The sequence below is a fragment of the Peromyscus eremicus genome, chromosome 14 (assembly GCF_949786415.1).
Source record: "Peromyscus eremicus chromosome 14, PerEre_H2_v1, whole genome shotgun sequence".
In the NCBI taxonomy this organism is placed as follows: Eukaryota; Metazoa; Chordata; class Mammalia; order Rodentia; family Cricetidae; genus Peromyscus; species Peromyscus eremicus.
Genome location: NC_081430.1, coordinates 81,638,826 through 81,653,310, shown reverse-complemented (window position 1 = coordinate 81,653,310; position 14,485 = coordinate 81,638,826). Strand labels below are relative to the sequence as shown.

The 14,485-nt window shown below is 40.3% G+C and overlaps 1 protein-coding gene across 4 annotated transcripts in view; it reads right to left on the bottom strand.

Moving 5' to 3' along the window:
- Rbm25 (RNA binding motif protein 25) overlaps window positions 1-14,485 on the bottom strand; it is a 78,665-nt gene that overhangs the window by 32,923 nt on the left and 31,257 nt on the right. Inside the window, exons 3-7 of one of the 4 annotated variants that reach the window (XM_059280038.1) lie at window positions 12,368-12,558; window positions 5,348-5,413; window positions 2,555-2,672; window positions 2,326-2,446; window positions 1,268-1,317 (exon numbers count right to left, since the gene is read on the bottom strand). In XM_059280038.1, the coding sequence (XP_059136021.1) occupies window positions 1,268-1,317; window positions 2,326-2,446; window positions 2,555-2,596 (213 nt within the window). In that variant the 5' untranslated portion in view covers window positions 2,597-2,672; window positions 5,348-5,413; window positions 12,368-12,558. The remainder of the gene's footprint in view (window positions 1-1,267; window positions 1,318-2,325; window positions 2,447-2,554; window positions 2,673-5,347; window positions 5,414-12,367; window positions 12,559-14,485) is intronic. The other 3 variants (XM_059280040.1, XM_059280039.1, XM_059280041.1) reach the window with 3 other exon arrangements.

The following is a 14,485-nucleotide window of genomic DNA, read 5'->3' as shown; positions in this document are numbered from 1 at the left end:
TGAAACACTGCAACACTGTTTACGATTTTGCTTTTTATAAGGTTCTTCTGTTATTAGCTTATTTTCACTTTAAACTTGCAATTTCCCCACATACAAAAGCAGAAATCTAATGTACTTGACAATGAATTCATTACAAACTCAGTAGGCATGGGGTAAACTGGGAACTGGTGGAGTTCCTCCAAACCCCAATTCCACCTTTTCCTAGTCTATCATACAAAGGAAGTGTCATTTGGAGGCTTCTAAAAAAACCAACTAGGCCAAGTATGGTGGTACATATCTTTAATACTAGCACTAAGGAGACAAGAGGTGTGTGGCTCCTGGCTGAGTTCAAGGAGAACCTGGTTTACATAATGAGTTGCAGGCCAGTTAGAACTAAAAAGTAAGACACTGTCCCAAAAAACAAAAGCAATTAAACAAAAAATAGCCCAACTATCTGGGAGGTTTAGGAAGTGTGGCTTGTTGTATGAAGTATGTCACTCACTAGAGGTGAGCTTTGATAGTTTAAGATTCCCACCACTCTGAGTTTCCTCTCTTCTTCCTGCTGTTAGTTTTAGATTGGGGCTCTCAGCTCCTCCTGTCATTTCCATCTGTGCCACAATTCCCTGCAATATGGACCCTAGTCCTTCTAGAACAGTAAGCCTAAGTCAACCCTTCCTTCTTTTAACGGCTTTACCCCATCACAGCAATGTAAAAGTAACCAATACACTGCTCTTGCAGAGGAGCCAGATTCAGTTCAAAACAACTACATCAGGTAGTTCACAACAGCTTCTAGTCACCGAAAACACTGCATGCAAATGCTGCACACAGGACAAGGAGGACACATTCACACATACATAGAAATATTTTAAGTTATCTAAGCTTAACAAAGTTTTACATTTCAAAAAGCACTAGTTTTATCCTAATCTAAATTTTCCCTTCATATATACAGTGTTATGGTAGAGTACTCAACTGGGTAGAATATTTCTCTGTAAAACATGAGGCCTTAGGTTCAATCCTCAATTCATAAACCAGGCATAGTTAAGTGTATACCTGTAATCCCAGCATTTAAGAGGTCAAGACAAGCTGGAAGGCAGTGGTGCATGCTTTTAATCCCAGCACTAGGGAGGCAGAGCCAGGTGGCTCTCTGAGTTCGACGCCAGCCTGGTCTACAGAGCGAGATACAGGACAGGCACCAAAACTACACAAAGAAACCCTGTCTCAAAAAGCCAAAAAAAAAAAAAAAAAAAAAAAGAAAGAAAAGAAAAGAAAAGAAAGCCATTATACTTACAGTTGGAGCAGGAGCCATAATACTCATTGGTACAGGAATCATTGGTGTCCCTAAGAGGGAAAAAGGGTACAGATTTTAAAAATGCAATTAAAAATAACCAGGGCTGGAGAAATGTCTTGCACAGTAAGGTGTTTGTTTCACAAGCATGAGGACCTAAGTTCAATCCCAGCATCCATATGAAAAGAAAAGCGAGGCAGAGGCAGGTGGATCTCTGTGAGTTTGAGGCCAGCCTGGTCTACAGAGGGAGATCCAGAACAACCAGAGCTACACAAAGAAACCCTGTCTTAAAAAAAAAAAAAAAAAAAAAAAAAAAAAAAAAAAAAAAAAAAACCACACACAAATAAAAATGTAAATTTTTAATTATTTTATGCCATGCATTTAAAAATATCTGGAAAGGCCGGGCGGTGGTGGCGCACGCCTTTAATCCCAGCACTTGGGAGGCAGAGCCAGGCGGATCTCTGTGAGTTCGAGGCCAGCCTGGGCTACCAAGTGAGTTCCAGGAAAGGCACAAAGCTACACAGAGAAACCTTGTCTCGAAAAACCAAAAAAAATAAAAAATAAAAAAAATAATAATATCTGGAAAGATAAATCAACTACCATTTTGTTTCCCTTTAGCAGTAACAGGCTAGAAACAACACTGATGTTAGTTGATGTGGCCACATGAGGGAAGTTTCACTGCTAATTTTTTCTATTTCTTAAATTCTTGAACTTTATGAACAGAGCACCTTCAAATATACATCATTTTTAAGGCATTTCCAAGGTGAGTCTGAAACTCAGCCACCAATACAAATCTACTGGTCAAATCGGGTCTGGAGAGTCACAGCTAACTGTAATCCTAGCATTCAGGAGCAAGAGGGACTGCTGGGAGGTGATGGTATACGTGGGGCACCACAGATTCTGTCCTCAAACAAATCATGTCACAGAAAAATCAGACCTCCATTTTCACAGTAAGCCTATCTTGTCTTTACTAATAAATCACACGTGTATCATGTTCCAAAGGTAATACCACAATGACAAAGACTCAGATTTAAAAATTAGAAAAATGTGATCAAACTTACCTGGAGGTACAGGTGGAGGAAAGCCAGGAAATTGTGGGGGTGGGATCCCTGGAGGGAGTGCTGGGATTCCCATGGGAGGGCGGTTCAAATGAGGGGGGAAAGACATTCTGACTGCACCAGTCTAAAGAAAGAAATGGCAAATCATTTTATTTGAAACCTCTCAAATTTGATATGCCTATATTGTTGACCTTCATTTTTAGAGTATCTGCAAAATTCTAAAGTTTCTTACCCAAAGGAGTTGGCAAAGACCCTCTTTTCTCTGTCTGTCCATTGAGAATTTTTTAAAACTTAGATCTTTTCTAAAATAAGTTCCCAAAATGTACACGAACTAAGTTCAGGATAGACTCCTACAATCATGTGGGAATACATATAAAGGAAGAAAAAAATTTTGAGGTTCAGTTAATATCAAAAAATTAAATGCCAAACATCAACGAATCTTTTAAAACAAACTCAGAATCCAGGAGGGTAGCTAATTTTCTAAGTGTTCTAATACATTCATTTTTAACCCAATGATTCCCTGAAAACTCAACTAACACTTCAGTGTTACCTAGTTCTTAAAGACAAATGTGTTATTAAATTACAAACTGAGGGGAAGAGGGCACTCCTGCTATCAGGTCACATAGTAACTGCTCCAACATATAAAGAGCCCACAATTTGTAATATGGTAACAGTTGTTTTGTTGTTTTTTCTTTTTGGAGATGAGGATCTCAAGCAGTCAAAGTTGGCCTTGAACACTATAGCTGATGACAACTATGAACACTTGACCCTCCTTCCTCCATTACCTCAAGTACTGAGATTACAGGTGTACACCACCATATCCAGTTTACGACATTTTTCTTAAAGCAAGCCTCTAGCCAGGCCTGGTGGCACAAGCCTGTAATCCCAATCCCAGAGGTGGAAGCAGAAGAATCTTGAGTATGCTAGGATTTATCTCAAAAATTCAAGGGCTGGGCTGGGCAAAGGGGCATATATCTTTATTCCCACCACTGGAGAAACAGACCACATTGTCTACATAGTCAAGACAACCAGGGCTACATGGGGGAGACCCTGTCTTTAAAAAAAAAAAAAGAAAAGAAAAAAGAAAAATATGAAGCTGAAATGAGTTGGTCATTGATTCCAACAGAATTGGGTTTTTGTTTTTACTAAGCAGCAGTTATTTCTGTCAAACAGATAGCAAAAATTTTTCCACCTATTAACAGAAAATCCCATACTCTGTAACTGAGAAAGCCTAGAACTGTTAAACATATTTCTCAAGCAGGGCACGGTGGTACATGACTGTAATCACTGCAGTTGGGAGGTAGAGGCAGGAGGATCATTTCAAGGCCAGACTGTTTGAGACCTACCTGGGCAGCATGAGACCCTGTCTCAAAAGTATATTGTTTTATTTTTATTTTCAGTAGGTTGAATGTATGTATGTATTTGTTTTTGTCAGTTTAAGACATTCCCCAAGCTGGCCTGAAACCCAACATCCTTAGCCTTTCAATACTACCACCATGCCTGGCTTCTTTTTAAGTGGTGTCTTCTACATTTCTCTTACCCACCAAATCCCACCAGTTTGCTGTTATGTTTTTTACATACCTTTTTAATATACAAATATTTAATAATTTGTGCTTTGTAATAATGTATTCATACTACACTGTTACCTGCATTTCTCCTTCAGTGTCACTGACATCTCTTCATATCTGTTCCTGTCTTTGTAATACAGTAAATTATATAGAATACAGAAATACCAGTTGCCTCAATCTTTTAAAACACTTAAGATTCTTGGAGATTTAATTTTATTTTTTGTAAATATTTAGGATTTTAAAAATTACATTTATTCATTTGTGTAGGTTTATGTGTGTTTGGTTATGTGTGACATGTATGAAGTCAGAGAAGAAGCCACAGGAGTCACCTCTCTCCTATCATCTGGGTCTTGTAATTGAGCTTGGGCTGTCAAGTGTAGCAGCAAGCACACCTTTACTGAGCCATTTTGTGAGCCCACAAATAATTCTCCAATACAGATTATTACTGTTTGCATCCAAACTCTAGTACTAAAATCATTCCCTCCAAACTAATATGTATACTTATATTCTATCATCAGTGTATCTAACTTAGAAGAATCAAAACAGAACAACCTACTTCAGTTTAGTTCCTCAATCCCTAATGTTGACTGTTTTTACCTGTTAATAAGCACTTCTTTGAAATAGAAAAGCATGTACAGCATTCACAGCTGTTCGTTCTTACACGGTTCCTCTGACTTCTTAAAGTCTCTAAGGGCTGGTGAGACAGATCAGCAGCTAAAAGCCCTTGCCCCCAAGACTGACAGTCTAAATTTCATACCTGAGACCCACAAGGTAGACAGAACTGATGCCCTCAAATTGTCCTTTGGCATCTACACATGTGCCATTGAACACATGCCCCAAAACAAGTAAATAGAAATGTAACTTTAAAAATATTTCTAAAATACTTTGCCAGGCAGTAGTGGCGCACGCCTTTAATCCCAGCACTCAGGAGGCAGAGCCACGCAGATCTCTGAGTTTGAGGCCAGCCTGGTCTACAGAGCGAGTTCCAGGAAAGCCAGTTATAGAGAGCAACCCTGTCTCAAAAAAACAAAACAAAATAATAATTAAAAAAAAATACTCTGTAAAATTTAAGCTTTGGTTTCAGAAAAGTGATCTTATTCACAATTAAGAGTTGTCAGAATGATTCCTATATTAGAAAAAGGTGCTAGAAAAGCTTTTAAAAACTTAAGTAATCATCAGCATATCTTACAAAGGAATGATACATGTTTATAACACTATGCATTCTATTTTCATGTGTTGCTTGCTTTTTCCTTTCTTTTTTGTAATCATTACCTTTAAAATTACCATATTAAGTAATGGGTATCAATTATATATCTTCATACATATGTTATTATATACTATGTTCTTGTTTGTTCCCCTTCCCCATTGAGTTTTTTAATGATCTCTATTACAAATGTTCTGCATGGAAAGGAGCAGGAAGGTGTGTCTTTAAAACAGAAGGCTACTGTCCTACTTACAGAAGCTCTTGTATTATAATAATACTCTATCTCAGCACTTTCTTAGGAAGGCAGTTGGTATAGTACCTGTTGAATAAATAAATTAATTAATGAACAGTAAACAATGCCTGAGGACTCATTGACAAATTAAACAGCTACTACAGATCAGCAATAGTCCAGTGCCTACTTTCACAATGGTATAAACTTGGGCCATAGATTCACTTTTACAACCACTTTTCTCAACCAGTATTAGATATAAACAGCATTTTTAAAGTAAAATTATATTCTTAAGGGTTAAGCTGTATTTTATGGCTTTTAATACTAAAAGTTAATTAACCAGATACATTTTAGTTTCATCAATACAATTATTGCATACATTCCTAATTTTCTATAAATTACCTCCCTTTTATTTAAAGCTGCTCAAAACTTAACATGGGTTGGACTTCAAGGTAAAAAAATGTTGGTCAACAGCCAACATTTATGAACAGTCCCCTTTTCCTTTGAGATAATGGCCCCTCCTTGGGAAATTCAAAAAACAGACATTCCTGATGCCTTTGACAATATAAATGTTCACTTTAAACACTTTGTTTATAAAATGAAAATACAACCACAGCAAAGTATACCAGATTTTATTTTTAAAGTAAATTTAAATTTAAAAATATACTTTTTTCTAAGTTTTAGGGACACTGGAAGAAAAATAATGCAAGGAAAAGAGCTAGAGAATGGTTTACTTTCAGTTCCAGTGATCAGGCCTCACTAAGTAAAGATTTGAACAAAGGTCTGAAATAGGCTGAGGCAGGAAGCCCTATTCATATGAGAGGGAAGAGCCTTCTAAGCAAAGGAAACACAACCAGCACTATCAACTCTGTGTCCCGAGGAGAATAAACACCGAGTCAGGTAAACTAAGCACTAACTGTGGAGATAGGGGTGATCAAGAGAAGAAGGCTTTGTAGTACGTACACTGTAAAGGTCTGGGCTGCTACTTTAAGTGAGACAGAACACATTTTGAAAGGTTTCTGACTTAACATAATCACTGTCACCCTGTTAAACCCAGAAGGGGCTAGGATGGAAGCAGGAAACTGCTGCAATAACACAAACAAGAGATTGTGCCCTGAAGGAGGTAGGAGTGGTCAAAATAGTAGTTAATGAAGTTGCTGAGTTCTGGACATATTTTAAAGATAGCCAAAAAGATTTCCTGAGGGCTATGTTGAATATGAGATGCAGTTATTACTACTGAAATTATTTTAATACTAGTTATAAAAATTGTTTTTGTTGTGGTGGTGGTTCTTTTGTTTTTGTTTTGTTGTTGTTTGGTTTTTTAAGACAGGGTTTCATTGTGTAGCCCTGGCTGTCCTGGAACTTGCTCTATAGACCAGGCTGGCCTGGAACTAACTGAAATCTGCCCACCTCTGCCTCCCGAGTGCTGGGATTATTTTAATACTAATTATAAAAATGGGCCAGGTGGTGGTAGCGCACGCCTTTAACCTCAGCACTCCGGCGGCAGAGCCAGGCAGATCTCTGAGTTCAAGGCCAGCCTGGACTACAGAGTGAGTTCCAGGAAAGGCGCAAAGCTATACAGAGAAACCCTGTCTCGAAAAAGAAAAAAAAAAAAATGGTTTGGTTATTTTGTTTTTGTTTTGTTGTTGTTTGGTTTTTCAAGACAGGGTTTCTCTGTGTTGCCCTGGCTGTCCTGGCACTTGCTCTGTAAGACCAGGCTGGCCTTGAACTAACTGAGATCTGCCTGCCTCTTCCTCCTGAGTGCTGGAATTAAAGGCCACCACTGCCTGGCTAAAAGTGGTTTTTGTATATGTTTTTGTTTTTGATTTTTAGGGTTTGGGAAGGTTGTTTTTTGTTTTTCAAGACTCGGTCTCTTCTATGTTGTTCTGGCTGTCATGAAACTCACTACATAGACCAGATTGGCCTAAATGATCCTGCTGCCTCTGCCTCCTAGGTCATAGGATTCAAGGTGTGTGCTACCATGCCTGGCCTAAAATGTTTAACTTTTAGAAGGCTCAAAATATTTTTATTTATTAAATATGAAGCTTTATGTCCCAAAGTAACAAGTATTTGTGATATGTGTTCCCAATCTCTATCTGTGCTGGTGGCCAAACAATTTTGTCGAGACTCACTAGAAACAAAAATGTTTTCATTTTATTATGTATAATTTATGTGATTTTAGTCTAAAAAAGAAAATAGACATAAAATATATTTATACTGTTCAACATATGCATGTACTCTACTTCTCTCTCACTTTTTTCTTTTTCAGCCCATTCTTTTTTTCTTTATTCCTGGGACTACCACAGGTATACAAAATATAACCAATTCTTTTAAGCAATCCTCCACTGCATACTTATCCAGACAAAAACAAATGTTACCAAGAAGAGAGTGGCACATTAGCTCTCTTGGGACAGTATATACCAAATTTCTGAAATGGTTAAGAATGAACTAATAGGCTGGTCAGCGGTGGCGCATGCCTTTAATCCCAGCACTGGGAGACAGAGCCAGGCGGATCTCTGAGTTTGAGGCAGGCCTGGGCTACAGAAAGAGATCCAGGACAGGCTCCAAAACTACACAGGGAAACCTTGTATCGAAAAAACAAAAACAAAACAACAAAAAAATAAGAATGAACTAATAGATTTCCCTCCGCAAACACTCTTAAGTACCTAGCTCTAGGAGCCATTGGTATTAGTTATGAAAGGTGAGATTTTAAGAACTTTTACAACTAACCCAGTGGCCCCACAATGAAAGTGAGTGACTATTAATTTAATACTGTCTCCTGTCTTGCTTACAGCCTGCATTTACTAGAGACTGATGACTGCACTACTTTCACCAAAAGGGAAAAAAAAATCTGTGCTCAAATAATGAAAATGTTGAAACTTTTATAGCAAAACTTTCACAGATTTAGGGACATAACTCAGACATAGAGCTCTTATCTACTAACACAGTCAAGGCCCTGTCAACAACAATACACAGAAACACTGGATGGCAAGAAACAGGGGAGAAAATACTAAAGTGTTTTGAATCTCCAAAAACTAAACAGAGCTGGGCTGTGGTGGTGCATGCCTTTAATCCCAGCACTTGGGAAGCAGAGTTAGGCAGATCTCTGTGAGTTTGAGGCCAGCCTGGACTACAGAGTGAGTTCCAGGAAAGGTGCCAAAGCTACAGAGAAACCCTGTCTCGAAAAAACAAACAAACAAACAAAAACTAACAGATCTTTTCCTCAGAAATTTTCACTATCTTCAATGAGAAGAAGGCAGCACTGCCTCTACAGACACATCAGTGATTGCCACAAACTAGGTTAAAATATACAGTGCTTCCCAAAAAGGCCAGGGGATACTTCTGGGTAGTGGTTATACACTCTGCTCATTTATTTTTAAAAAAAAAATAATAATAACTGAGCTTTGTACAGCTATTATTTTCATGAGCAGTTATCAATTCAGGACAACTACCAAAAGCTAAGGCCTGAAGATTAAACAATATTGTACCAATGTTAATTTCCTGATTGGGATTCACTGTAGTATTTTTAAATGATAAAAAAAGAAAAGAAGCCGGGCGGTGGTGGCGCACGCCTTTAATCCCAGCACTCGGGAGGCAGAGCCAGGCAGATCTCTGTGAGTTCGAGGCCAGCCTGGTCTCCAAAGCGAGTTCCAGGAAAGGCGCAAAGCTACACAGAGAAACCCTGTCTCGAAAAACAACAACAACAACAACAACAACAACAACAACAAAAAAAAAAAAAAAAAAAAAGAAAGAAAGAAAAGAAAAAAAAAAAAGACTGGAGAGATGGCCCAGGGGTTAAGAACACTGGCTGCTCTTCCAGAGGACCTGGGTTCAATTCCCAACACCCACATGGCAGCTCACAATTGTCTGTAACTCCAGTTACAGGGTATCTGACACCAATGAACATAAAATAAAGTTGAATAAAATTTTTAAAAAAAATTCCTAATTTCAGGAACTACTCTATAGTATTTGTGGGTTTAGGAGCATCACATCTACCACTTACTTGCAAATATGTCAAAAGGAAACTATCGAGAAAAGAACAAAACCAAATGTTAAGATCTAGCACGCCTGTAATCCCAGCACAAGGGAGGCAGATGCTAAGGAATCTCAGAATTAGGATGGTTGAGAATTCATGTACCATTTTGTTGACTTTGGGTAACTTAAATTACGTCAAAGTAAAAGTGCAGAACTGTCATGAGTTCTAGGTCAGCCTGTACTACATAATGTGTTTGAAGCAGCCTGGGCTAGAGTATGAGACCCTGTCTCAAAATCTTAAGAAAGAGAAAGGAAAAACAGCAATACTAATAATTCTTAGTAGTATTTTCTCCAAATACTTTTAAAAAGTTGTTTTAAGCACAAAAAGAAGCCAAGCTTAGATACATGCCTATAATCCCAGCACTCTGGAGGCAGAAGGCAGGTGGATCTCTGTTAGTTTCAGGCCAGCCTGGCCTATAGTTTCAGGACAGCCAGGGATAACAGAGAAACCTTGTCTCAAGTAACAATAATAATAATAATAATAATAATAATAATAATAATAATAATAAAAACTTGAAAAATCCTTGGCCAACTCAAGTTGTTACTCAACATTAACATATAGAGACTCAATACTACAATAAAAAGATAACCACAGAATAAAAATATTTAACCAAAACTATTAATACATGATGGCTAAACACAAGACAATAAAACATTTTTTCCTAGCAGTCTTTGGTATCCTACCAAAAGAAAGGAGTAAGTTAGCTAAGCTGTTAAGAGCGTTTGTTGCTCTTCCAGAGGTCCTGAGTTCAATTCCCAGCAACCACATCGTGGCTCATATCTGTAATGAGATCTGGTGCCCTCTTCTGGCCTGCAGGGATACATGCAAACGGAACACTGTATACATAATATAATATAATATAATATAATATAATATAATATAATATAATATATCTTTAATAAAAATTTAATTCCAGTTCTAGGGGATCCTCTTCTAGCCTCTGGCCAAACCAGGCATAAACGTGGTGTACAAACATACATAGAGGCTAAAACACCCATACACATAATTTTTTTAAAAAATTTAAGGAAAATACTTTTGTGACACCTTCCTCACACACACAAAAAAGTAATCCCCAAACGATATGATGTTAACATTTTTATTTATATTTATTTGCAGAAGTCCTCAATAGCTTTTCTCTTTTTTGGGGGGGGGGGGGGCGGGGAGCAGTTTTGAGACAGGGTTTCTCTGTATAAGTCCTGGCTGTCCTGGACCAGGGTGGCTTTGAATTCAGAGATCTGCCTGCCTCTGCCTCCTGAGTGCTGGGATTAAAGGTGTATGCCACTACTGCCTGGCTTCAATATCCTTTTTAATCTCCTGAATTATTTGTTGTACAATTGTTACTGCCTTTACAGATGAAGAAACTAATCTGGTCAGGGGAACACAGTAAGTAGGTGGAGACTCCAAGGCTCCCCACTATCCTGAAATTACCAATTCAAAGGCTGCTTTCACTCTACTACAAGGTCTCAATGCCCTAACATACTAATAAGAAAGGAAGGAATTTAAGAATCAATAGCACTATTGAAGTCTACTCCGAGTACACAGGAAGAGATGGAAAAGTCTCTGAAACTTCTCACTCTAGTTCTTAAGTAACATTTATCAGTATAAACCAATATCATGTTATAGGAATATTTTAGCGAGCATTTTACATACATTTCTGTGAAGTGAATCGTAGTGTAACTCTCACTTTGCTGATGATGAAGAAAAAAAAATCAAGACTTAAAAAAGTTTAATAAGAAGAGCACACTGTCTGCTTGAATCACAAGCAACTAAATGCCTTTGGAGACATCTCAATGCTTTTGGAATACCCTTAAAAAAAAAAAAACTTCTCAAAAAATTACAGTTCGTGGTGTGAAGATGCCCCGTGAAGCTGTCCTAACCGTTCCTAGTTCTATATACAGGCTTACAAGCATCAATGGTACAGAGACACTCTTACTTGTGACAGTCTTTAGGTCTAAAATGTACTCAAAAATCAAGAGATTTTTAATTAAACTGAAGGGAATTGAAGGAAAGGGTGCTCACAGACAATACAAAAAAAAAAGTTTATACAATACTGCCAGCTACCTGCTACAATTTATTTCAATTCTAAAGCACTGCGATGCAAGAGAAACCCAATCCTTTTCCTTTTGGTCTGCTTTACTCTGCCCTGTAGCAAAACGGCATTTCCACGTCAATATTAATCTACTATTACATAACTTCAGGATAACCTTCATACTCTATTTCGAAAAGCGTGTTTAAAAATCAATCCTGAAAACAAAAGGATGGTAATAATTTTAATAAGAAGGCTGGTGCTGCCTAGAATGAATGGAGACACAGCCTCCTTCCAAACGGAAAGGGGACAAGACGGTAAAACTCATCACCGTCTCCAGCAAGCCGGAAGGGTATTAAAAAGAAAAAAAAAAAAATCAAAAAGTGGACACTCGTGAAATTCAAGGAGGGGTGGGGCCCCTTCTTTTGGCGGCGGCAATTAGACGACCAGAGAGGTAGAAATTCGTTCTAGAGAGGTAGAAATTCGTTGGTGGCCAGCACCTCGCTACAAGAGTGGGCGCAGGCTGGTTTAAAGGCGCAGCCCTGAGGCCCGGGAGTCCTCGGCCCCGGAAATCTACCGGGGGGGTGGATCTGGAGGCCCGATGATAAGAAGAAAAAGGCCTCCAGGACCCGGTCTACAGGCCGACCGATCCGACCCGTGGCTAACACGGAGCCCCGTCAGGGCCGAGGCCATTCACTCCCAGACGGGATGTGAAGCAACAGAGAAAGTGGGCGACAAACATTCACCGAGGCACGCTCGGGACGCGGGCCCGGCCTCCAGGGGCTCCCGGTCCCGCTGGTTTTCCGAGGCCTTGGAGGAGCGGAGAAGCCCCAAGCCTCGTGCCCGTCCCCTCCCCCACCCCACCCCCTCACCCCCACCCCACCCGGCCCTCCGCAGCCACCCTGGCTTCTCCTCCTCCTCCTCCGGCAGCTGAGGTACCCGGCCGACCGGTTCCCTCACGCGTTCGGAAGCGTGAACTCACCCGCCGCTGAGAAAACGGTACTGTCTTCGCGGCCTCTTGGGCGTCAGGTTAGGAGAGGGCTCCACCGGTTCGAGGTTTCTGCGCGCCGCCCGGACGGAGAGACTGGCTCCGAAGCACCTACTCGCATAGGCCGCAAACACAGCCGCGCAGCGCGGGGAGCTTCTGGAGGTCTTCCTCTTGCCCGGCGTGCACTGCGCCAGGAGGCGTGGCCAGAGGGGGAAACCATAGAGAAGCTTGTACTAGATAGTGTCTCCACTGTTGCCTCTGACTCACTACGCATAGAGGAATGACCATAGAGAAGGAACGCCTAGTGGGACCTAGAGAGGCTCGAGCTGTAAATTACGACCCACCCTGCCATTTTTGATTGGAGCCGATTGAATCTTATGACTGCACGACGCCATCTTGAGGTCAAGGTTCCGGCTGGTTACCCGAGCAGGGTGTGTTAGAGGACTTCTCACTTTTTTGGTGATTCGGTTTCCAGGAATTAGAACCTTGGTCTCCTGGTTCTTTAAGGTTCGATGAACTGAAACGTGGGCGGGACCGAGAACCTCAATAGAAAGCCCAAATGTCATTTGTCCTTCGAAAACAACTGGTCACATCAAGAAGTAACTGGCAACGGCTATGTTGGGGTTTTTTTTTTTTTTTTTTTTTTGGACTTTTTGTGCGAACACGCACTACAACTTAGGTGAGGTAGTAGGACCCAAGAGGTAACTAGATGCTTGATAGCTTTAAAAGCCTGTAAAAATGTTTAATACAACTTTCTGTAGTGGACGAATGATAAAAAGAATATTAACGCCGGGCGGTGGTGGCGCACGCCTTTAATCCCAGCACTCGGGAGGCAGAGCCAGGCGGATCTCTGTGAGTTCAAGGCCAGCCTGGGCTACCAAGTGAGTTCCAGGAAAGGCGCAAAGCTACACAGAGAAACCCTGTCTCGAAAAACCAAAAAAAAAAAAAAAAAAAAAAAAAAGAATATTAAAATAATGAAAAGAGTGAATACTCACAAATTACTGAGTTATTCAATTTATGGAGTTTATAAGCAGTATCTACTGCTTTGTTTCTTGCTCCTCAGAAGGTTTGTAATTTGTTCATAAGGTGCCTGGTGGTATGCCAAGGAATCAGAAAGTAGAGAGTGAGGTTTGTTCCTGTCCTGGGAGAACTGGAGCCCTGGAGTAACAAGTGGCAAACCCTGACCACTTTATCATTCATACTCCCTGTCTGTTGTTTTTCTTAGCTAGTGGTTTAGACAGTCTGCATAGACCAGGCTGGACTCTCTCAGAGATCCGACTGCCTCTTCCCAAGTGTTGGGATTAAGTGCATGTGCCACCCCACCCAAATTGTCTCTTAGTTTTATTCTAGTATATATCACCATCTGCCATACTAATGTCTCATTTTATGGTCCACCTGCTCCTTCCACCCTAGAATGTAAACATAAAGACAGCATAGATCTTTTATCTCCTGTAGCTCCAGTGCATGGAATAGTGATTGGTATTTAGCAAGTACTCAGTATTTGTTGAATAAAAAGATAATTAGCCAAGCAATATTGGCGCATGCCTTTAGTCCCAGCATTTGGGAGGCAGAGGCAGGCAGATCTCAGTGAGTTCCAGGCCAGCCTGTTTTACAAAATGAGTTCCAGGACAGACAGAGCTGTTTCACAGAGAAACCCTGCCTCGAAAAGCCAAAGAAGAAATGATTTTCGGGTGGGTGTGGTGTAGCACATGTATTGAGTTCCAGCACTCTGGGAGGCTGAGGCAGGCCAATTCTCTAAATTCAAAGCTAGCCTCCTTGGTTCCAGGACTCCCAGGGACAGCTACATAAAGAGACCCTGTCTCAAAAAACAAAGCAACATACGGGTGGCACACACCTTTAATCCCAGCACTTCAGAGGCAGAGCGGATCTCTGTGAGTTCAAGACCAGCAACAGGCACCAAAACTACACAGAGAAACCCTGTCTTGAGGGAAAAAAAAACAAAAAACAAAGCAACAAAAAGGAAATTGTCGGCCGGGCGGTGGTGGCGCACACCTTTAATCCCAGCACTCGGGAGGCAGAGCCAGGCGGATCTCTATGAGTTCGAGGCCAGCCTGGACTACCAAGTGAGTTCCAGGAAAGGCGCAAAGCTAC